Source organism: Anomaloglossus baeobatrachus, chromosome 1 (assembly GCF_048569485.1).
Source record: "Anomaloglossus baeobatrachus isolate aAnoBae1 chromosome 1, aAnoBae1.hap1, whole genome shotgun sequence".
NCBI lineage: Eukaryota > Metazoa > Chordata > Amphibia > Anura > Aromobatidae > Anomaloglossus > Anomaloglossus baeobatrachus.
In genome coordinates, this window is record NC_134353.1 from 87508715 (window position 1) to 87534320 (window position 25606).

Below are 25606 nucleotides of genomic sequence, written 5' to 3' on the forward strand. Positions count from 1 at the left end.
CCATTTATTCGGCATGTCCGTAAGACCCCCGGGTCCAGAGACCCTCGAGCCACCTCCCCTGAAGGCCCGGACCCGAACAGCGCCGGCTGTGCTGGCACGGGGTTGGCACACTAACATATTTCAACATAAAAAAACTCAAAAGAATAAAAACAAAATTTGTCCGAAAAGGGATAATGTGCTTACAACATCTTTTCTAGGTGACCAAAAAAGGTCAGTTTCTCAAGTGGAATACTGTTCGGGAAACTCTTTTTCTCTCGTATCTGAAGTCGTTTTTTTTCTTTAAGCTATTTTTATTGTTTTACCAGTGCTTTTCTTGTGTTTTTTTTTTATTGTTCCTAGCCTGAAGAATGGTCGGGTCACTTTTTTTTATTTTTTAAACTGTGTTACGCTTTTATCAACCTAAAAGCTGTTAAAATGCTAAAAAGAACATCCAGTTATTGTTACATAGAAATCCATATGGCGATTATTTTGTGCATTTTATTAGACCTTTTCCAAGTAATTTTCAGACTTAAATAACTCCAGTCCTCCATGAGAAAATGTATGAATATACCCTAAGCTAAGAATCACTCTAGAAAGTACTTCAGTCCAGCTCAGCCTGTGAGGAGAGCTTTGCACATGTTCCTTGTAATCCTGAGGAGCACAACTTGGGCCCCCAGTAGGGAAGGTACAGAAGCTACCACCATGGTATAACGGCACTTGTGTTTTCAGACGTATGGTACAAGGTGTACATTGTAAAGACTTTGTCTTCCTGGCTGTCCCCTTTACATCCTGGTACAACAATGGTATTATTATATACTAGAAGGTATCTCTGGGCTATGCTGGATATTTCAGCACAGACTTTGCCTTTATTGTCAGCGCAGCCTTTTAAATTGAGAGAAGTGAATTGTGTCCTCACGGCGAGAGCTCACCAGACATTAGACATCCCACTGACAGGTTACTGGTTTGCAATATAACAAGATGACATTACCTGCAGAGTGAGGACGACGTTCTCCGGCTGCAGAAGGCACGGTGGTCGTGGAAAGCATGTAATGAAGATGCAACAAGCTCAAGATCAGAATACCATTCACAGATGAATACATCAAAAACACAGTAATAAAATATGGAATCATAAATAAAGCAAAAAGTCAGCCACGCAGTTATTATATATAGGCAATAGATTATGCATAGCGACAATACCTAGTATTAAGTGCTATACTAGAAAAGTATTCTGTACTGTACATCTTAGACATCAATATAATATTCAAAGCATAACTATCGAATTGGTGAGATCCAACCTCTATGTGCCACATGGAGATTTTTATAACCTTTCCCAATTGTCATGGCAGTGTCGGGATCTGTTCAGACTACGGATTCTCAAACTCCGCCTGATAACTTCTCTGGTGTCTCATCAACGTGGCCAGACTCGGGCATCGACCTGTAGAGTGGTAATTCATAGGCAGGCTAGCATGAGTTAATTTTTACTAGTCTGCTTGTTAGTTTCCTATGATCACATGTTGTGGGAAAGCCAATCACATCTGCTCCCCTTCTATATATGCTGTCCTAGATCCTTCCTTCTGTGCCAGCTATTGCTTATCTTAGCTGGTCTGGTGAGGTGTTGTGATCCAGACTATCTGGTAACTGTGGTACTTGTTGCTGAGGTTAGTTGTGGAGTTAACCATTCTTGCCACCTTCCTGCCCTTGCTTTTCTCCTAAGTATCTCATTGCCTATTCCTGTGTGTGTGCAGTGTGTCAGAGTTTTGGTTTTCCCTTGTCTGTCTTTATATGTGTTTTGATCTCATTTCTACCCCTTTCTTCCCTGGTGGAAGGGGGCAATAAGATTAGTTCTTGATAGGAGCATAGCCAGGCATGGAATTCTGGCATCTCCATCATCTGTAGTAACCCTATAGTTAGGTATAGCCTAGAGTCTTCTAGCGTGAAGGACAGCATAGGAGCTGCTGTCCTTTGCTATCACAGAGTCACATTGTGACACTGTCCTAGCTACCAGTAAAACAGGAACAGCTTGATACCATTCCCTAATTTAAGGTGGCTGGTAGAGGTCCACTTTATGCACAGACAATAAAAAAATATACCAACTCTTTATTTCCATACGAATCTTTGGGAATAAAGAAAATACAAAACAACACAGTCTCCTGTGTGAAAGCAATAAATGTCTAAGATTGAAATACTCTTTAAAGAGAACCTCCTGGAAAACCTCTTTGAATTAAAGGAAACAATAATCTAAAACCTTTTTCAAATATATAATTAGGAAAACCAAAACAAGTCTGGATTAAATTAGTGTTAAAACTTTAACGAAGCAAGTCTAAATGTGGCTCTCCACTGTCTTGCTATTGTGACAGCTGTGTGAGACTTCCTGCTTCCTAACTGGCAGAAAGCTGTTTAGGGGAAGATTTGGTTTGCACCATGGAACAGAGAAGATTTTGCGGTTTCTTATTTGATTCTAAATATAGTTATGAAAGTAGAAATGTAAGATGGACTAATCAGCAGCAGGAAATGGTGCACCAGAGGGAAACCCTGTAATCCAAACCTCATTCCGACAACAAACAAAGATAAAACAGTTCCTATTACCCTGATCTTCTCGTAAAGATTGACAAACATGAATTCTTAATATGCAAACATTTTCAGGTATTGTCAACCATCTAAATCATAGGTATATAAGACAGATCGCTCAAATTTGGGTGCCAAAAATCACATGAGACTGCACAATGAATGGTAAAGCATGTTCCAGATGGCACACGCTGGTGCAACTGCTGAGCTTTCCGAGGCAAAGCTGCTTCAGGAAAACGCCAATGGTTGGTTCCCTGAAGTGACGCTGCCTCCATCATTCACATGAGGTCACTTACAGTAGAGGCCGGCACGGCCGGCAAGTCTTCCCAGGCGAAGCAACTTTAGGAAAACGCCAGCTGTATCGGCATCTAAATAACGCCATGTGAATATAGCCTTTAGAGAGGATCCACTCAAAAAAATCATTGAAAAACTCAGCATGAACATAGTCTCAGGATAACTGCACACAATCTTTTTGCAGAGTTTTTGGAGCAGGCATTGTCTATGTGCACATGACATCTTTTAAATTCAAGCAAACCCGATGAGGTTTTCAAGCAGAAGACTCTTAGCTGTAAACATTGAATATCGTGTAATCTGGAAATACTGAATACATTACCTTTTGATAGTCATTGCGCGCTTCACCGAATTTCTGCTGTGCTATCCGCTTCACTAAATCTGAAATGGACAAATAGAGAATAGGTCACTAATAAATCTGAATTTTATTTGCTTACTTAATTCTCACCCCCTCCTGCCATGTTAGTAAAGCCAACCCTAGTTCCTCCATATAGCACCATACAGTATGCCTCAACTCCCGAAAACAAGAAAACCAGAAGCTCCCTCCCTCTATACAGAAAAGGAATAGGAGGCAGTGACTAGAGATGGGCGGACTCGCAGAAAACCAGGACCGGCCGATCCCTGTTCTCTTTTTTAAAAAATCCGGATCCAGTCCGGGATCCAACCCCCATATAAGTCTATGGGGATCAGAATCCTGAGATTAAAAATGTTGGTAAAAGAGATAGGGGGATGAGGGAATGAGAGCAAGCGCGCTGTACACCTCACATTAATTTCCTGGGCCGCTATTTACTGCTAATGCATATGCACTGCTTTGCCCGCCCACCTGGTTGCAGTCAGACGCACCCCCACCTTGAGTGTCAGCTGACTGCAACCAATCACAGGCTCCAGGACGGCTGATGGGCGGGGAAAGCAGTTAACTGAAGGAACTCGTACACTGTAGCATATACCGTGAGCCTAGAATGTATGGACTCCTTCCAGGTTAGTGTGGTGACTTGCTTGGTGGGTGGGCATCGCGATGCCTCCTCTCATGACCCATAATCAGGCATGCACCCCTCTGTCTGGGGGTCTTATCTCCAGACCCCTGCTTCTATTATAAACAACTCCATGCCTATGTGGACTTCGTAAAATAATGTTTATTCTGGCTGGAAACATTGGACGGCATTTTGAACACGCCACTATGATGTGATAGGGGTGTGTTGAAATGATGTCATACCTGGAAGGAGCCCATACACTCTAGCATCTACTGTCAATATCGTGGTATAAAACGATTTTTTTAAAAATATATTTAAAGAAATCATTAAAAAAAAACAGCTATGATAAAGCCATCTGGGGCTGGTATTCTCAGGCTGGGGAGGTCCAGCCTAAAAATATCAGCCTCCAGTCACCGGGATTGTCGCATCCTTTGCCCTGGTGCGGTGGCAATCGGGGTAATGAGGGGTTAATAACAGCACACAGTTGCTTCTAAACCCTAGATTAGTGCTGGCAGGCATCTATGCGTCTATGATACCCGCATCACTAATCTGTAAGTGAAAGTAAATAAACACAGACACTGAAAAAAAATCATTTATTATGACTAAAAAACAAAAACCCACCCTCTTTCGCCACTTTATTAACCCCCTAAACACCCCTGCAGGTCCGATGTAATCCACACAAGGTCCCATGATGATTCAACTTTGCTTCATTCAAGTCCCAGTGAGCATCCATAGAGCATGACTGCCCCCTGTGAGTGCAACGAATGAATGAGCCGCAGCGATAAGCAGTGACATCACTCAGGTGATTTGCGGGCACAGATGAAAGTTCCCACGGTCCTCCACCTGTGACAGCAGGTAACCTGACCTCAGGTGACCTCAGTAAAGTCAATGAACTCATCTGCATCTCCTGGCAGAAAACCACATTTTTTTCCCAAGAGATGCAGATTTAGTGCTGAAATTTTCACACTATATTTATACACCCAATTTGCACCTTCTGGCAGAAAACTGCATCAATACCGTGGCAAAAAAACCATGGCAAAAAACACGTTTTATCAGCCAGGAGGTGCAAATTTGGTGCTGAAATCTAGTGCAGTCTGAGAAGGGCGGATCAAAGAATTGTAGTGCACCTGCACAGGATCGGCGAGTATGTATGACGTAGGATGCATCATACCCACAGGCTTCAGAAGGAGGACGAAGATTGCCGAAAGAGGCAGTGCTGGCACCGATCAACGGAGACGCCCATATGGCCCAACTCCACCACAGCGCGACCCTTAGGTAAGTGTTATAAAGTATTTTTTATGTTCTACACAGTGGCCTGGGCTCTTATATACAGCATATTAGAATGCTGTATATAAGAGCCCAGTGGTGGTGGCCGCAGCTTATAGGCCGAAAAACTGGTGACAGGTGCCCTTTAGCCATTTTTATTATTTTCTGTAACATCAAAAGTTTACATTTCATTAGTATTTGGTACCACTGTCCCTAAACTGTATAACTTGAGTAAAACGTTTTGGATCTCCTTCCACAAGCTTCTTACAATAATTGGTAGGAATTTGTGCTCATTTCTCCTAACAGGACTGGTGTAACTGAGCCATGTTTGTAGGTTGCCTTGCTCGCACTGGCCTTTTCAGCTTTGCCCATAAATTTTCAACAGGATAGAGATCAGGGCTTTCTGATGGCCACTCCAATACATTGACTTTGTTATCCTTAAGCCACTTTGTAACCAGTTTGGCAGTATGCTTTGGGTCATTGTCCATTTGGAAGACCCATTTCCACCCATGCTTCAAGTTCCTGGCTGATGTCTTGAGATGTTCCTTCAGTATTGCCACATAATCTTCTTTCCTCATGATGCCATCTATTTTGTGAAGTGCACCAGTTCCTCCTGCAGAAAAATAATGACATAATATGATGCTGCCACCCCCGTGTTTCACAGTTGGAATGATGTTCTTAGGCTTCAAAGCCTCTCCCTTTTTCCTCCAAGTGTAACAATGGTCATTATGGCCAAACAGTTAAATTTTAGTTTTATCATACCACAGGACATGTATCCAAAAATTAAGGTCTTTATTGTGTGCATTTGCAAACATTAATCTGGCTTTTTTATGTTTCTTTTGGAGTAATGGCTTCTTCCTGGCAGAGTGGCCTTTCATCCCATGCTGATACAGTACTCATTTCACTGTGGATAATGACACAATCTTACCAGCTTCTGCCAGCATCTTCACAAGGTCTTTTGCTTTTCTTCTTGGGTTGATATGCACATGACTGACAAAAGCGGAACTCATCTCCTTCCTTAGCGGTATGATGGCTGGACATTCTCTTCTTGTCTGTACTTGTGTATAATTGTTTGTACAGATGAAGGAGGCACCTTCAGGTATCTGAAAATTGCACCCAAGGATGAACCAGACTTGTGTAAGTCGACAATTTTCTTCATGAAATCTTGGCTGATTTCTTTTGACTTTCCCATGATGCTACAGAAAGACGTAGTGTGTTTCAGGTGTGCCTTAAATACATCCACAGGTGTGTCTCTAATTAACTCAGATGTTGCCAATAATCAGAAGCTTTCAAAGACGTGACATCATTATATGCGCTGTCCCATATTGTTTAGAGGCATAGTACTCCAAAGGTCGCTTTACACGCAACGCGTGTCGTTGGGGTCACGGAATTCGTGACACACATCTGGCCTCGTTAGCGACGTCGTTGCGTGTGACACGTACGAGCGACCGCTAATGAGCAAAAATACTCACCTTATTGTTGCTCGTTGAAACGCTATCCAGTTCCCAAATATCGTTGCTGCTACAGGTATGATGTTGTTCGTCGTTCCTGCAGCAGCACACATCGCTATGTTTGACACCACAGGAACGAGGAACCTCACCTTACCTGCGGCCGCCGGCAATGAGGAAAGAAGGAGGTGGGCGGGATGTTACGTCACTCTCATCTCCGCCCCTCCGCTTCTATTGGGCGGCCGCTTAGTGACGTTGCTGTGACGCCGAACGAACCGCCCCCTTAGAAAGGAGGCGGTTCGCCAGTCACAGCGACGTCGCTAGGCAGGTAAGTAGTGTGACGGGTCCGAGCGATGTTGTGCACCACGGGCAGCGATTTGCCCGTGACGCACAACCGATGGGGGCGGGTACGCATGCTAGCGATCTCGCTAGCGAGATCGCAGCGTGTAAAGCGGCCTTTAGGCTATGTGCCCACGGGAAATTAAACCTGCGGATTTATCTATGGAAAATCCGCAGATTTTCTGGATTTTCCAGATAAATCCGCAGGTTTCAGCATGTACAGATACTCCCCATGTTATCCTATGTGACATGGGGAGTGCTGTGTCCATGCTGCAGAATGTGTGGCTGTGGAACATGCTGCGGATGTCTCGCAGCCGCACGTAATTGCATGTCAATTATTTCTGTGCAATTACCTGCGGAATTCCCGGCCCTCCACTATGGAGATAGAGGCCGGGACTTCCGCAGGTAAGTCGCACGAATGCCCGCAGGTTTACCACAGCTATTTCGCTGGAATGAATGGTGAGCCCCCAGTACAGACTGTAGGAGTAGGAGTCTGTACTGGGGCTCACCCTCCCTGTCACCTGTGGTTGGCTGCACGTCCTATGGTATTTCCACCCCTCCTTACAGGTTTGCGGTACTTGTGGATTGGGTCCACATGCATTTGGCTTGTCCCGGTCATTTCTCTTTTCTCTTTTTTCTACACTGAACCCTTATGGGTCTACCTACATAATAGGGGCTGCCCGATGCATTTGTTTCCATAGTATGACTACTGCTTGCCTGTTGTATATCCTCCGCTATTTTGGCCAGGGTATCTATCTAAACTTCGGCTTTGCTTTTGATAAATTAGCCCACTTGGGCTTTTTATTGTCTTTTTGGATGCATGTGGCCTGGTGGATGGAGATCTGAGTCCCCCCTAGTGATGGTCGTGCAGCCCCCAGGTGTTATTGCCTTTTATACCATCTTTTCCTCTTGTGCCTGTTTTATCTAATCTGACTCTGCATGTTTAATATTTATGTCAATAAACTATTTGATATTTTTGAAGCTAATTTACTCTGTTCACCTGGTTTTGATGTGCTCTAAGAGTAGCTCTGAAGTGGTGTGGTGATTGTGTATGACCCACCCCATTTCTTTGTATGGATTTCTCTAGTCTAAGAATATCTGAACAAGCCTGATGCATTTTGGAAACAAGTTCTGTTTACCAATGAGTTTAAAATAGAACTATTTGGCTACAATGATCAAAAAGATATGTGTAGAGAAAAAAAGGCACAGAATTTCTGGAAACTTACATATCACCAACCATTAAGCATGGGGGTGGATCAATCATGCTTTGGGGTTTTGTTGCAGCCAATGACACATGGAACATTTCACAGGTAAAGGGAAGAATGGATTCAATAAAATTTCAACACATTTTTGATGCAACATAACCCCATCTGTAAAAAAGCTGAAGTTGGAAAGAGGAGAAAAGAGGAGAAAAGAGGAGAAAAGACGATGGCTTCGACAAATGAATAATGATTCCAAACACATGTAAAAATCCACAAATAAATGACCTCTAAAGGTGCAAGTTGAAGGTTTTACAATGGTCATCAGTCTCCTGATCTGAACATCATTGAAAATCTGTGGCTAGACCTCAAAAGAGCAGTGCATGCAAGACAAGCCAGGAATCTCACAGAACTAGAATACTTTTCCAAGGACGAATGGATGAAAATCCCTCACAACAAGAATTGATAAGCCTCCTGGCTGCTACAAAAAGTGTTTACAAGCTGTGATACTTGCTAAAGGGGGTGCTATTAGGTACTAACCATACAGGGTGACCAAACTTTTGCATAAGCTCTTTTTCTTTTTTTAATTTAAAAATGTAAATTCTGAATATATTTATATAATATATATAGCTTAGAACACAAAGGAAATGTGTCAACATTCTGCCTTTTAGAGATCATTTCACCTTCAACTTGCTTGCTTAACTATTCACAATAACAGTAATTTTGTCCAGGAGTGCCCAAACGTTTGCATGCCACTGTATCAATTGCCTGTTAGACAACAAAAAGTGATCCATGTAGTGAACAGATAATACTGCTATACAATGTTCAAATTACAGTATTTGAAAATATGTCACCTTAACCATATTAGTTATACAGCAAAAACTAAAGACATCCTTTTCCATACAACCAATTCTGGGAACATTTCCTAAAATCCTATTAAATGAGGTGCCAATAATAATGGAATAGCTATGGCAGAAGAGCCTTCATTACTATGCACCATCCCTGTGGACTGGCGCGTTTTGTATACCAAGGATTGTGAGCCCCTGTCTGGACATGACTGTTTTTATGGTTCAGTTCATTTGCAAGGTCAGGATTTCTTTTATCTCACTGGCTAAACATCGGATTTTGCCACTCTGCTGCACTAATCTGCTCCTGGGGGTCACAATGCGATGAATATAGAAACCAATAATAAATGAAAGTCATTATTACAATGTACCAGCGGTGAAAGTAATTCATGGATATTACTGATCTCTGGTGTGTTCAGAGCAGCTTATGGAGATATATGGACCTTCTATAGAATCCAACAGAAACCTGGAGCATATATAGCATATAGTAGCGCACTAGAAGGCTGCGCAAAATGTTGGCGATTTCTCTTTAGACAGTGTGTGCTCCAATGGCAATTAATAAACATTCATGGCAGTTGAGACTGACCCGGCTAGTGAGAAGGAGCAGGGAACAAGGGCCGCCAGGATCGATTACCTGGCCACACAGTCTTTTCAGAGCCCTGACACCCAAGCGATCTTGGAGTCTTCAGACGCAAAAAGAAGGAAGAAGTATATACTTCAAATATAAAATATAACTTTTAAGTATGAATTTTTAAAAAGATTTTTACACTCATACAGTACAGACCAAAGGTTTGGACACACCTTCTCATTCAAAGAGTTTTCTTTATTTTCAGGACTCTGAAAATTGTAGATTCACATTGAAGGCATCAAAACTATGAATTAACACATGTGGAATGAAATACTTAACAAAAAAGTGGGAAACAACTGAAAATATGTCTTATATTCTACGTTCTTCAAAGTAGCCACCTTTTGCTTTGATTACTGCTTCGCACACTCTTGGCATTCTTTTGATGAGCTTCAAGAGATAGTCACCGGAAATGGTCTTCCAAGAGTCTTGAAGGAGTTCCCAGAGATGCTTAGCACTTGTTGTCCCTTTTACCTTCACTCTGCGGTCCAGCTCACCCCAAACCATCTCGATTGGGTTCAGGTCTGGTGACTGTGGAGACCAGGTCATCTGGTGTAGCACCCCATTACTCTCCTTCTTAGTCAAATAGCCCTTACACAGCCGGGTCATTGTAGTGTTGAAAAATAAATGATGGTCCAACTAAACGTAAACCATATGGAATAGCACGCCGCTGCAAGATGCTGTGGTAGCCAAGCTGGTTCAGTATGCCTTAAATTTTGAATAAATCCCCAACAGTGTCATCATAACAAAAATCTGCTGACATATTCCCTTTAAGAAGATTATCTTTATATACCTTCAGATATACTGAGCAGCATAGTCTCTAATGCCCCAGCGTTTCAGGGAAAAACATGCATGGCTGAAGTCATATGGCAAGTACTTGAAACACAGTGCCTGCCACAGATCATGTGTGCAAGGCAAGGTTATGCTGAAGACAACAGTGGCATGACTGCGGCATCGACATAGTGGTGGGCATGAAGGATGAAGTGGCACAATACAGGAACCAGCCCTTCTGGCATTGGCCAGTAATGCCGGAAGGTCAGCCTGGCCCTGGTGTCTACACCAACAGAAGACATTAACACAACATTTTACTTCAAGCCAGAAGTCCAGCTATGGGTGTCCAATTGTTTTCCAAAAAGGAAAATGCAAACTAGTGACACACGAAGACAGTATTTTTTTCTTTTATTTTTTTTTAGGAATTTCCCACAATTTTTTAGCAATTAAGATAAACAAACAAAAAAACCCCACACTATACAAGTTTGGCATCATCGAAATTATGCTGACCTGGTGAATAATGGTGACAGATCATTTTGACATTAAATCAACCCTCCCCTCCCCCCCCCAAAAAAAAGTAAAACAATTGAAGGGTTTAATTTTTTATTTTTTTTCACCACACTTGGAGTTTACTTTTCCTGTCTTCCAGTACATGGAATAGTAAAATGAATGGTGCCGATTAAAACTACAACATGTCCTGTATATGTGTCGCCCACCACTCCCAGGGACATATATCCACCTGCAGGGGCGTCGCAGGGTCTCCACTTGTTGGTACTTTCTGGCCACAGTTATGTCAGGTTTATTTACATGGAAGTCGTGACGCCACTCACGGTTTTGCGGTCAGGGGTATGGGTGACCGCCACTGCAGGTTTAACAAGCGTCTGGGGCTGATGGAATCTGCAGTCTGGTGATATGGCCTCCCGTGAGTGAGGCGGGCCCCAGGGGCTCGGGCGTGTGGAACAACAGGTCCCAGAATAACTCAGGCACAGTCCAAGATGTCTTTCAACTTGTTTAGTCACTTTCAGGTGTTTTTGTAAGGTAACCCGGGCGATGCTGAGATGAACCAGGTATCCTTCAGGCTGGTCTAAGGGTAACCGTTAACTCGCCTTCCTAGCACTTCTTGTTTCGGATAACCCCTGACTTGAAGTACCGTGGGATTCATCCAGGGAAGTCGCTACTGCCTTTTCTCCCCTTTTTGTCCCGTTTGCTGGCAGCATGGATCAAGGAAGATGGCTCCAGGCTCGATCCTCCTTATGGGCCCCTCGTTGCTGATGCTCGGACTCTAGTTGGTTGGTGTGGGACTTGTGGTTCCCCCCCACCGGCAGGTTTAGCAGGCCAAATAAATGGACATCTACTCTAGGGACCTGTTCCAGTGCGTGCCTAGCCACCAGGAGTCTCCGAACACAACCAGCTGACTTCCTCAGCGTCTTTCTGTCCAACTACTGTTGACCGTTCTCCCCCGCTAACAGTTACCACACGTGCAGGGTCTGACTAGCGTTTCCGCGCACGTCACCCTCCTGCCACTTTCTGCACTTCTTCACTTCAGACTGGTTAACTCCTCCTTCTTTCTTGCCAGCCACTGCCACCTTAGCTTCCAGCCCCTCCCCTAAACCCTTAGCTGAGATGTGGACGAAAGCCCCCTTTGGGTCTGCCCAAGGATCCCCTCTAAGGTGTGGGAGACCTGGTTGCTATGTGTCTGTGCATACACACCCTATTTCAGCCTTTGGAATTACCTGGAGATGCTGCCCCAGCATGGGTGCAGTACCCAGTGGTGCCTGACTAGGTCAGGGGCGCCACATATACAAAACAAGCCCTCATATACAAAATGTTATGGCTCTATGAAGAAGTCGACGAAAACAATGTAAGCTCAAAAATGGAAAAAACATATAGTTGGGGAGTGGTTAACCTGTTGTCACCGTGTGATTGTAAAGCCTCCATCCCTCTATTATAATGCTTAGATTCTAGATCAGAAATCGTGGTCTGTAGACGTAAACTGGGACCTGTGAAAATTGCCTTACTGAGCATAATAAAGCACTACTGTAGCATTTTTATTTTACTGCTGGAGTGGTGCTTCTAATCCAGGTTTCCATACCCTGGTCTGTTACTCACCTGCTACCGTATTTTTCTAACGCCTATGCTCCGGTCAATTTCCGGTGATTTGTGACCTGCAGGCAGCTTAAAGGGAACCTGTCATGTGCAATATGCACCCAGAACCACAAGCAGTTCTGGGTGTATACTGCTAATCCCTGCCTAACCATCCCTGAATCTAGTAGCATAGATAAACAGATCTTTAGAAAAAGTACCGTATTTCTAAAGATCTTATATCGTATGTTAATGAGTGCGGGGACTAGTCCCCTGGGTGTTCGTTCCCCTGGCTAGTTGGCTCCATTAGCATGTTAGTACGCCCGTGCTACCATGTCAAAGAACGTGCATCGTCAGAGGATGATCTCACTCACCTCTCCGCTGCCATCTCGTCCGATGCTAGATTTTGGCTCAGTGCGCATGACCTCTGAGTTTCGGTCATGCGCACTATGAAGCCGGGTGTACGCGTCCTTGCTTCAAATTGAAGTAGTGCGCATGACCGAAACTCCAGGGTCATGCGCACTGACCCGAAATCCAGCGTCGGATGTGATGGCATCGGAGAGGTGGGTGAGATCATTCTCTGATGCTGCACATTCAGCCATGATAAAGCTGACAGCTGGGGTTTGGATTATCAGGCTGGGGACGTCCATGCATATTGGACCACCCCCCAGCCTAAAAATAGCAACCTGTGTGAGTGCTGATATTGCAAATACTCGAGCTGCAGTGTCTCCTTCTGTCCAGCAGAGGGAGGTCTGCTCAGGCTCAGAGGAGAATGATGTGTGGAGAAGACAGGAAGTGGGAAGGAAAGAGAAGAGACTCAGAGCAGAGAGACTGGAGAGAGATAGCTGCCTGGTCCGTGCTAGCAGGCCTGGAGTGAGAGAGAGAGGCCACTGACTGCTGTATGAGTCCACTCAGCTGCTTGTGAGTAGAGATAAATAACTGCCAGAGAGAGACAGCGGCTGCAATGGAGGAGGAGGAAAATGGAGGAGATCTTTATCTGAGGCCTTGCTATCAGTCTGTGACTTTAGCCTTAAGGCCCCGTCACACTAAGCAACATCGCTAGCAACATCGCTGCTAACGAACAACTTTTGTGACGTTGCTAGCGATGTTGCTGTGTGTGACATCCAGCAACAACCTGGCCCCTGCTGTGAGGTCGTTGGTTGTTGCTGAATGTCCTGGGCCATTTTTTAGTTGTTGCTCTCCCGCTGTGAAGCACAGATCGCTGTGTGTGACAGCGAGACAGCAACAACTAAATGTGCAGGCAGCAGGAGCCGGCTTCTGCGGAGGCTGGTAACCAATGTAAACATCGGGTAACCAAGAAGCCCTGTCCTTGGTTACCTGATATTTACCTTTGTTACCAGCCTCCGCCGCTCTCACTGTCAGTGCCGGCTCCTGCTCTGTGCACATGTAGCTGCAGCACACATCGGGTTAATTAACCCGATGTGTGCTGTAACTAGGAGAGCAAGGAGCCAGCGCTAAGCATTGTGCGCTGCTCCCTGCTCTGTGCACATGTAGCTGCAGGACACATCGGGTTAATTAACCCGATGTGTGCTGTAACTAGGAGAGCAAGGAGCCAGCGCTAAGCATTGTGCGCTGCTCCCTGCTCTGTGCACATTTAGCTGCAGCACACATCGGGTTAATTAACCCGATGTGTGCTGTAACTAGGAGAGCAAGGAGCCAGCGCTAAGCATTGTGCGCTGCTCCCTGCTCTGTGCACATTTAGCTGCAGCACACATCAGGTTAATTAACCCGATGTGTGCTGTAACTAGGAGAGCAAGGAGCCAGCGCTAAGCATTGTGCGCTGCTCCCTGCTCTGTGCACATTTAGCTGCAGTACACATCGGGTAATTAACCCGATGTGTGCTGTAACTAGGAGAGCAGGGAGCCAGCGCTCAGTGTGCGCTGCTCCCTGCTCTCTGCACGTGTAGCTCCGTGCGGTGGTAACCAAGGTAAATATCGGGTTGGTTACCCGATATTTACCTTAGTTACCAAGCGCAGCATCTTCCACGCGGCGCTGGGGGCTTGTCACTGGTTGCTGGTGAGCTCACCAGCAACTTGTGTAGCGACGCTCCAGCGATCCCTGCCAGGTCAGGTTGCTGGTGGGATCGCTGGAGCGTCGCAGTGTGACATCTCACCAGCAACCTCCTAGCAACTTACCAGCGATCCATATCGTTGTTGGGATCGCTGGTAAGTTGCTTAGTGTGACGGTACCTTTAGGAGAACTGTCCCTGGTGATTGTCGGTGCCATATAGAACCGTTGCACAGCCAGACACAGAATGGATATCCCTTTGCCTGGAGACTCCCATTGAGATAAATACATGTAACAGTGAATCCTGAGCTCAGGCCTGGCCTATATTTTTTGTTTTTGCGGACAAGTGTGCACACTGACTCAATAGTGGGTTTGATGGCAAACTAGGTCTAATATATGCTATACTGCCGTCATTGCTGCAGTGCTGCTGGTGTATCTCTGCTAGCAATTGGTTAACCCTGGGGTATTTTCCTGTGTTGCTTATATGTGTGGGGGAAGGGTGGGGAATTAGAGTTTCTGCTAAGATTGTTAATTGGTGTGCTGGTCCAGGGACAGCTCCTTCATACATCCAGTGATTTACACCTTGTAGTATTTCCAGATGTTCCTGTCTAGGTAAACTGTTCCTGTTGGCTGCTGTCCTATTGGAGTAAGTCCTTAGCCCAAGACGCTGATCCTGGTTCAGTAACCGGGTGTCTGTACATTTCATTGTGTTTATATTTGCTTTACATCCCCATTTCCTTTATTGGGTTATAAAAAAAAGTATGTGTTTAAACCTAGTCTTGTCTCGTTCCTCGTTCGTGAACTGCTGTATCCTGGGAGTAACCTCTTGGTTTCACACCTGCAGCTGCCCAAGATTGTCGCAACCATTAGATGCAACAAGATCGGTGCTTTACTCGGCTCTTCCTAATTGCCCTGATCCAGTGGCAATCGAGGTAATGAGGGGTTAATACCAGCCCACAGCTGCTACTAAGCCCTAGATTAGTGATGGGAGGCGACTATGAGACACCCCCATCACTAATCTGTAAGTAAATAAACACAAACACCGAAAAATCCTTTATTTCGTATAAAATACAAAAAAAAATTTTAAATAAAAAAAAGCATGCAGTTCCTCCAATTTTGATACACAGACAAGATAAGCGCATGACTGGGACGGCAGCCTATAGCTGTGGGCTTTATCTGTGCTGGGTATCATAATACTGGGGACCCTACGCCAATTGTTTTTATTTATTCATTTTTAGACCTCTATACAGACACACAGACAGTTCCGCCCGCCACTGGATTTCGGCTCAGTGCACATGACCCCAGAGTTTGGGTCATGCGCATTATGAAGCTGGGTGTACGCGTACTGGCTTCAAATTAGTAGTAGTAGTGCACGTCACCGAAATTCCATGATCATGCGCACTGAGCCGAAATCTAGTGTCGGATGACGTCTGCCATCACGTCCGACGCTGGATTTCGGGTTAGTGCACATTAGAACTAAAATTTAACTTTTAATTAAGTCTATTAAAAATCGACTCAAGGTCTAGTATTCACCCGTGCAAAGTGCAATTTGGTGCACTTCACAAGAAGCGTGGTCCCCAGACCCGGTGTGATATGGAAGCTCACACCTAGGGGAATATAGGTCCCATGCTCCTCTGATAAGCCTCCAAAAAACATTTCCCCTGATGAATCGATAAGAGGAAACGCGTTGGGAAGAAAAAAAAAAAGCAGAGCATTGAGCATTTTCTGGTTATTACCTTTGGGCTGAAATAATAATGTACCTCATGTCCCATTTAAGGTAATATCCATTTCTTTTTCTGCCAGAGAGGATGGGTCGAATTATGATACCCGGTTTCTGCCAGATGTAAAACAGGAATTTGAGGTAAAAAAATCAGATATTGTGTGTAATTGCACTACCCTTTGGATAAGAGCATTTGATAGTGAGGTACCATAGGAGTAATTGATATCTGATTTATCTCTTTCCGGTGAAGTTTTGTATATTTCCTGGAATTGAATACCCAATTTGTCTGTGTCTGTCCATTTTATGTGGTTATTGCACTTTGCACGGGTGAATACTAGACCTTGAGTCGATTTTAATAGACTTAATTAAAAGTTAAATTTTAATTCTATTACCACTTGCTGTATATTGTTCTATCTTTGGTAATAATTTCTCAAATTAGTGCACATTACCCTGACGTTTCGGTTATGCGCACTACCTCAGTTTGAAGCAAGGACCGGAACTCCGGGGTCATACGCACTGAGCCGAAATCTAGCGTTGGACGCGATAGCAGCGGAAAAGTGAGTGAGATTATCCTTTGACGCTGCACATTCATTTACATGTTAGCACGCCCAGAGGGGTGTACTAACATGCTAATGGAGCTGACTAACCCAGGGAACTAACGACCAGGGGACTAGTCCCTGTGCTCAATAGCATATGCTATAAGATCATTAGAAATACTTTTTCTAAAGATCTCTTTATCTATGGTAGTGTATAAAGGGATCGTTCGGCAGGAATTAGCAATAAGCACCCAGAACTGCTCGTGGTTCTGGGTACATATTGGACCTGACAGACTCCCTTTAAGAATTTTAAAATAGGAGCAACACACTTTCTTTTTCTACAGAATGTAAAAAACAAAACAAAAACTAAATGGATCAAAAATGATAGGTGCGTAGGAGATTCATCTGTGACCTGTACCCCCTGAAGACATCATTGTTTTTATAAGAATGTATAGTGGTAATAAAATGTTTAAATTCCCAATGTATGTATGTATGTATGTAAGTATGTATGTATGTGTGTGTGTGTGTGTGTGTGTGTGTGCGTGTGTTTGTGTGTGTCTCTATAGGCGCAGTGCTGTCAGTCACCATTAGATGTCATCACTCTTGGGTTCCATAGTTGGAAGGGGAAGCCTCAGGTATAGGGACAGGGCTGATAGTGTTAAGTAGAGAAGCTGGGCCACACTGAAGGGGATATAGTGTTGAGAGTAAGCCAAAGCAGAAGTAATAGGCAGGAGGAAGTAAAGGTGACCGGGATCAGATTGTAGCTTAAGCTCATTTGAGGATAATTGAGGGACCAGGTAGCGCTCCCCCATCAAACAGGCTAGTGAGACCAGTGCAGACAGTGGTGGGTCAATGTTGACTGATGGTCACTGACATTTGGGAACTGACTCTAGGATTGATCTTGAAGAAGTAGCATAGCCATGCAGGGTACTCTAATCACAGCAATACACAATGAGTCGTGTGGTTAGATGCCCAGGGAACAGAGATGCGCAGACAGTTGTGGGTCAATGTTGACTGATGGTCACTGACATTTGGGAACTGACTCTAGGATTGATCTTGAAGAAGTAGCATAGCCATGCAGGGTACTCTAATCACAGCAATACACAATGAGTCGTGTGGTTAGATGCCCAGGGAACAGAGATGCATAAACCACCCCCACCCTCCTTGGTAGCCGGTGTGAACTTGTCTGCAGCCGTAATGAAAGAGCTGGTCTGTACTAAGATGTTAATGCCTCGTGGGAAACTAAGTGAAACCCATCGCAAGCCAAGAGAAACGGTGTTTGAAACTTATTTCAAGTAAAGTATGTGCAGTTTTTAACCGTTGTGTACTCGTCTTTAATAACCCGGAACACAGAACCGCACAGTGTGAACGAGACGACGAGAAGCTGGCTTGTGGCCGAGAAGCAAAGCCTCTAAAATGTAAAACTTCCACATGCACTCAAACCTCCTTGTCTGTAGTGTACCAGGGCGTGCGAAGGAGTGATGCCCTCACCCACGACTACTGCTCCTGGCCACGTTACAGGTGTGCGAATGTATGTTGAACGGATACCAATTTGACCATTTTTTCCTATTATATCATGTATATATTGGTTGAAATATGTACACGTATACCACAAAAACGGTGTGAAAAAGGCCTTTGTCACACAATTGTATCGCTTTAAAACAGAAAAAAGGCTTTCGGATGTCATTGAATCCACTAATGTACAAATGAGCAGAGCGGTAAGGAACGGTCGATGACAAGTTCATATCAGATCAAAGCCAAGCGGAGAACAAAAAACCCCCTGTCTGCAGCAACTATTGAGCATCCACAAGATACAAAGGAGCTTGACCAGACATAACCTGATTAGATCAGTATTTGTGTAGTCTAATAATAGGGAGCTTAACGTCAAACCAGCTGTTGTGCTTTGTGCATGGCGGATATCTCTACAGCGAGTACAAAGCTTGTTGTTTACAGGCTGTAAAACAGGCGAGATGCCCCCGCATCTTGTAGTAAAAAGTATATGACGGCGAATGACACTAAGGAGAAGTATGAGGAGTACGGAGAGTGAAGCCGCAGCATCAAACTATGGATTCCACCAGATTAGAGACGTGTAATCAACAATATCCCATCATAATGGTATTAGCAGATGTTCTTCTTATACAATTTGCAGTTATCCAATAAGAAGTTCTTACAGAATGTGCATACATAGTCTTTTTGGAGCGGAAATTGAGAGGAAACTCCTGAAATCCTCCTCAAAATGGCAAGACCTCTCAAACACTTGGGGGCTCCTCTCAGTTTCTGCTTGGATAACTATTAAAAAAGATTTCTTATGCACAAGGAGTGTTTAGAGCAGAAACTGAGTGAAAACTCTTAGGGGCCCTTTGCACACTACGACATCGCAAGCCGATGCTGCGATGCCGAGCGCGATAGTCCCCGCCCCCGTCGCACATGCGATATCTTGTGATAGCAGCCGTAGCGAATATTATCGCTACTGCAGCTTCACACTACTTAGCTGCCATGCGACGTCGCTCTGGCCGGCGACCCGCCTCCTTCCTAAGGGGGCGGGTCGTGTGGCGTCACAGCGATGTCACATGGCAGGCGGCCAATAGAAGCGAAGGGGCGGAGATGAGCGGGATGTAAACATCGAGCCCAACTCTTTCCTTCCGCATTGCAGACGGGACGCAGGTAGGAGATGTTCCTCGCTCCTGCGACTTCATACACAGCGATGTGTGCTGCCGCAGGAACGAGGAACAACATCGTATCGTTGCAGCAGCCAAAATAATGAAAATGACCGACACTACACCGATCATACGATACCGACGCTTTTGCGCTCGGTAATCGTAGTTAAAACGATTTACACACTACGATGTCGAGAGCGTCGCCGGAAGTGCGTCACGTTCGATTTGACCCCACCGACATTTAACCTGCGATGTCGTAGTGTGCAAAGGGCCCCTTAGAAATACCTCAAAAACTTGGAGATTCTGCTCAGGTTGTTTGGCCATAAGCACACAGATTTCTGAAAGCCACCTCCAGAAGAATGGGAAAGTCACAGAAATTCTTATAACAAATCTGCCAGGTGTGAATAAGTTCTTATGTGTATGTGAATACGGAGTCTTTTTGCTGCATTTTTGGAGCAGAAACTCTCCAAATCCTTCTCAAAAATAAAAAAATGTTCAAAAAACATTGCTCACACTGACTTTTATATCACTCAAACGGTTGGAAAACTTGTAAAAAAAAACTTTTTAAAAAATGAACAATATGCATGTCTATGGAACAATGACTTTCTGTGCAAGTCTTTTGTTACTTCCTTCAACCACTTCGGTGTTTGGAAATCCTGGAGAGGTTAAAAAAAAATATCATGCTCATGCTGAAAAGCCCACTGCCTTAATAGAACATATAGTAAAAAGATACCAGTGGCAGAGCCGCCACGAATACAACGGTAAAACTCTCGGTAAAAGCTGAACCTGCTGCCAGATTGCCGACTGCTGTGCGACCGTGTCCCGCTCCGTTCCCTTCAGCAATCTGATATAGGGTTCAACTGAGTTCATTCAGGGCAGCAGGGAGCCCCCCAATGTGAACTCTGGTAACCTAACTTCTGGGATTACCGGACTGCTGTGCCGCCGTGTCCCGCAATCCAGCAGTCTGGCAATTCTGCAGCGGGTTCGCCAGCTGTCACACTTGGTACTCTGGGAACCCGACTGTGACCTCTGGTGAACTCATTGACATCACCGCTTCTGACAACCAGGTCCCCCACTGTCCTCCGTGTTTCCCAGAGGCTGCAGCAGTGAGTGGTTATGTTGTTCACCACTGCAGACTACGGATGTAGCAGAGTTTGGATTTTTTGGTGTTTTGTTTATTTCTTTTGACTTACAATTTAGTAATGGAGATGTCTCATAGATCCCTCCCTGTTACTAATCTAGGGCTTGATGGCAGCTGTAATTTTTGACAAACCACAGCTGAAAACTCCATATATTACCCCGATTGCCACCGCACCAAGGCAATCGTGATGAGTCAGGTAAAGCGCCAGAATTGCAAATCTTATGAATGCTTCAATTCTGTTGTGGCTGTGGGCTAACATTTTTAGGCTGGGATGGGCCAATAACCATGGCCCTTCCCACCCTGAAACTGAGGGTTGCAGCCCATGGCCTTCTGTTTTACCATCACTGAATATTAAAAATAGGGTTGGAGCCCATGCCATTTTTTTTAAATGATGTATTTCTTTCTTTTTACACTACCATACAGCAAACTGACTGCAACCAATCACAGACACCGACACAGAGGGTGGGGGCATGTACATCAGTCTGCAACCAATCACAGATGCTGGCACAGAGGGTGGCAGGGGGAAGCAATGCATATTCATGAACCTTAATTAGCACACCTAAAATAAAACAAGAAAGAGTCTGACTGCAGTGTTATCATCTGGGAAACACGGTATGTATAACTGTCCTGCTCTTAACCCCATTTAGCTTCCTTTTGCAGACCCCCTAACCCTTACTATGACCATTTTACAGCACAGAACTTCTCATCGCCACTGACTTGTATGGGGTTCGTTGTCTGGGGTCAAGTTAAGGTCAAGTACGGTTCCCAAACCAAACTTTTTTTTGTTTAGTCTGGGCAGATCCAGCGAACCCGAATACCCACGGTCCGCTCATCTCTAATGATTACACAACTATGTAATGCTATGGTGTCATATTCCAATTTTACTGATAAATGTTATTAAATTATTTCAAATTTGATGCTGTATTGTATTAAAAGGACAAAAAATGCACATGGTCAGAGATAGATTTCATTGTCTAAGGTCTCTTTCAGACAGAAGTGCTTTTTCTTGTACGCAAACAGTTCCAGCAGTGTCATTCATCAGAATTTCATCAGAGTTTGGTCAAAATGTCAGTTTTTACTATTAGAGTTTAGCCAGTTTCATCAATTTTTCTAGAATGAAAAAGAAAAAAAAAAAGAAGAAAAATAACTGATGGAGGGTTCTCAAACTTCTCATATCAAAATATAAAACAGTCCGTGAAAAATCGGAGAGCCCATGGATGGCATAGGAGATAGCACTCATAGGCGAAAACTTGATGTCTTAATGAGCCATTATCCTCTTGGAAATCATACAACGAATGCCTCTTTATTAAGACAAGTGTGTGGTGATTTGTGCAAGAAAATAAGACCCCCTGGCTCCCACCCATTCAGCTGGGACAGAGGACATAATACAGTCCTCTGAGGATGCAACGGCACAGAAGAGGACAACGCAGTGGTGACTCATAAATAAGATTTATTACACAAATTAGAATATAGCACAAAATGGATCAACAATTAATGCAATAGGTTACAGGGTAAAAAGTGAACAGGAAATCTACAGAAATACTTATTTACTGAATCACTTCTAATACAGATAATCAAGCTATATTTACCTACACTATTACGTAATTGATAGGCAAAAGTTAAAGTATAGTCACAGTGCTAATGTCCATTATTCATCACTACCTAGATGGAGTCAGTCACAACAAGTATCAGTATACGATTCAACTTTAGTTAAGCTAGATATGGTAAAACTTTAAGGATATCCCATTAGCAATTGAGTACAATTGACTATATAAATTCATGCTAGTGAGTACCACATGGCTAAGCAGGAAGCAACCGCCCGGCTCACGGGAATTGGCCTTCTCTCTTCGGTACTTGACCACGTAGCCTGTGCTCAGGAGATGCTTCTTGTGTGTGACACAGTTCAGGCCTACTTAGGGTATCAATAGGCCCAATTGCTTCGTCAGAAGGGCGTTGAGCCTGCTTCCTTCTTTGATTTGTCACCAACTCCACCACTTCTCTGATATACCAAGCTTTTATAATAATTGCCAGCTGTGCCTCAATTATCATCTGATTCAACGTCTCTTTGAATCTCTTCCCTTGAGTAAACAGTTGTACTGCTACATACATAGTTACATAGTTACTTAGGTTGAAAAAAGCCCTAGGTCCATCTAGTTCAACCTTCCTCCACCAGTTCTACATTTAGTCACTAAGTCATTTATAACCAACAATGTTGTGTGCACTGAGGAAATCATCCAGCCCTTTTTTAAAAGCTGTTATAGTATCTGCCATTACTACCTCTTGTGGTAGGGCATTCCACAGTCTGACTGCTCTAACTGTAAAGAACCCTTTCCTATTTAGCTGTTGGAATCGCTTTTTTTCCACTCGCAGTGAGTGCCCCCTGGTCCTTAGTACTGTCTTTGGAAGAAATAAGTCATGTGCCAGTCCTTTATATTGACCACACATGTATTTATACATATAAATGAGATCTCTGAGACGTCTTTTTTCTAAGCTAAACATATCTAACTTTTTCAACCTGTCATCATATGGGAGAGCTTCCATTCCTTGTAATAGTCTAGTTGTCGCCTTTGAACTGACTCTAACTTCTGAATGTCCTTTTTAAAATGTGGAGCCCAAAACTGGATCCCGTATTCCAGATGTGGCCTTACAAGTGATTTATAGAGGGGTAACAATACGTTGGGATCACGGGATCTAATCTCTCTTTTTATACACCCTAAAATCTTGTTTGCTTTAGCAGCTGCTGCTTGACATTGAGTGCTGCTGCTCAGCTTATTTGTAATGAGAATACCCAAGTGCTCCTGTTCTGTAGTCCCGAGTTTACTTCCATTTAATGTATACGCAGCTATAGGATTACTCCGTCCTAGGTGCATTACTTTACATTTATCAACATTAAATCTCATTTGCCAAGTATCTGCCCATTCTGACATCTTATCCAGATCTTTTTGTAATATTGTACTATCCAGGTCAGTTTTTAATATCCTACATAGTTTGGTGTTATCGGCAAAGACTGACACTTTACTATCAATCCCATCCACAAGGTCATTAATAAAGAGATTAAAAAGAATTGGTCCTAGCACAGATCCCTGCGGCACCCCACTGCTGACTATAGCCCATTTAGAGAATGTACCATTTATGACTACTCTTTGTTTCCTATCTTTTAGCCAATTCCTTACCCAGTTGCATATTGTGTCCCCTAGTCCTTGCTTCTGGAGCTTTAGTATAAGGCTATTATGTGGTACAGTATCAAATGCCTTTGCAAAGTCCAAATAAATCACATCAGCTGCATTACCAATATCCAGGTTTGAACTTACCCCCTCATAGAACCCCAACAGGTTGGTTAGGCACGACTTATCTTTCATGAATCCATGCTGTTTGTCAGTTATCATATTATTTTCTGCAATATATTTTTGCATGTCATCCCTTAAAATGCCCTCAAAAACTTTGCATACTACTGATGTCAGGCTTACTGGACGGTAGTTGCCTGGATCTACCCTCTTACCTTTCTTAAATATCGGTACCACATCAGCAATCCTCCAATCCTGAGGCACCAACCCTGTTACAAGTGAGTCTAAAAAGATGAGATACAGCGGTCTGTCGATTACAGAGCTCAATTCCCTCAATATTCGTGGATGAATGCCATCTGGCCCTGGGGATTTGTCAATGTTTAATTTACTCAGACGTAGGCGTACTTAATCTTGTGTTAAATTAATTATATCGGGTGGTGAACTTTGATTTTTCACTTGTTGAATGATCCCTGGTACAGTCAGTTCCTTGGTGAATACAGATGAGAAATGCCTATTTAATATCTCAGTCTTTTGTTTGTCCTCTATAACTAACTTGTTATTATATTTTATCAGTTCCATCAGTTCCAGGTGGTTTCTTTGAACAGCGAAGGCGATGTTGTTTATCAGACACTGTTATAGCCAATTAAGTGTATCTGCTGCTGTTCTGACTTCCCTACATTCCTCATTTCTTTAAACTCATCAGTGCTCAGGCAAGAAGGATCTTCACGCACCTTGGTGTTCATTGGGGATGGTCCTGATGTCAGCTGCTGAGCACACCACTCTCTGGTCTCTTGGAGGATGTTCTGCCACAGGAATACGTTTTGTGAATGCCTTGTAGGTGAAACACCAGCGGTGGCATATTCACTTCTTCATGGCGCCTCTGAAAGTGGATCGACAAGAGTGCTCAACAATACGGGTGCTTGATGCTGAAGTTCAGGCTTTAACCCACCTTCTGGTTCCACTGGGCAAATGAGGGTCATTTCTGCATCCTTTGGGATTTCATGGGCAGGTTCAGGTTCACTCTATCTTCTGATCTAGCTGCAGGTGAAGGTGCTGCCTCCATCAGCGGTGTCTGAAGACAGTCTCTAATACTGGACTGTGCATTAAATGCAAGACCAATCTCCACTTCTTCACTAGAGTCGCTGTCATCTTTGACTTCCCTGGCACGCACCTGCTCTACCCAAGTAACTTTCAAGCACCAATGCAATGTGGATGTTTTCCAGCAAGTAAATGGCACAGTTATTCTTACCCCTCGGGCACCAGTTGTTTTGCACCTCCTCAGACAAGGTGGGGTCTCTTCTGGTTCAGAATCCTGTTTTCTCCAGATATCTGCCCGGTCTCTGTTGCCACTCTACTGTTGGTGAATATATTCTTCCTCTGGCTCATTCTACAAGGGCGGACACATAGCAACACAGACTTACTTATTCAGGCACAGTAGTGCCTCTGGTTGGCAAAACCTAAAGAGAGCTGGGCAGATCTTCACACCCTTTCTTTCCTTCAATGCCCATGATGGGCGGGGCCTTCTGCTATTAGCTATCTCAGGTGGGGCAGCTCATGGCTCATGGCCATGGCCTCTACTTCCACAGGTCCAACATTCAACTTTACGCTCTTCAGGTGTGCGACGCAGCCTCTACTGTTGATCTGTTGGTGGCAGATACCCTCCTTCTAGCCATTCTTCATACAAGGGGGCAGCGCTCAGCTCTGCACTAGTCGCCAAGGTTCCTTGAACCTTGTGTAATTTTTCTCGGCTTTCTCGCATCTCCTGACGCAGTTCACAGGCCCAACTTGGCTCAACGTGGGGCAACCTTGAGGTGACTACTTCATAACTCCAAACACATCTGTCATGAAAGCTTCTTGCT

General features: G+C 44.1%; 1 protein-coding gene across 10 annotated transcripts in view; it reads right to left on the minus strand.

Annotated features, from left to right (window-relative positions):
* PROM1 (prominin 1) overlaps positions 1–25606 on the minus strand; it is a 316884-nt gene that overhangs the window by 161115 nt on the left and 130163 nt on the right. For all 10 annotated transcript variants that reach the window (XR_012753972.1, XR_012753974.1, XR_012753970.1 and 7 more), the window contains 2 exons: positions 3158–3216; positions 968–994 (listed from right to left, as the gene is read on the minus strand). Coding sequence is in view for 3 of the 10 variants with exons in the window: in XM_075346904.1 (XP_075203019.1) it covers positions 968–994; positions 3158–3216 (86 nt within the window). In the remaining 7 variants the exon portion in view is untranslated. The remainder of the gene's footprint in view (positions 1–967; positions 995–3157; positions 3217–25606) is intronic.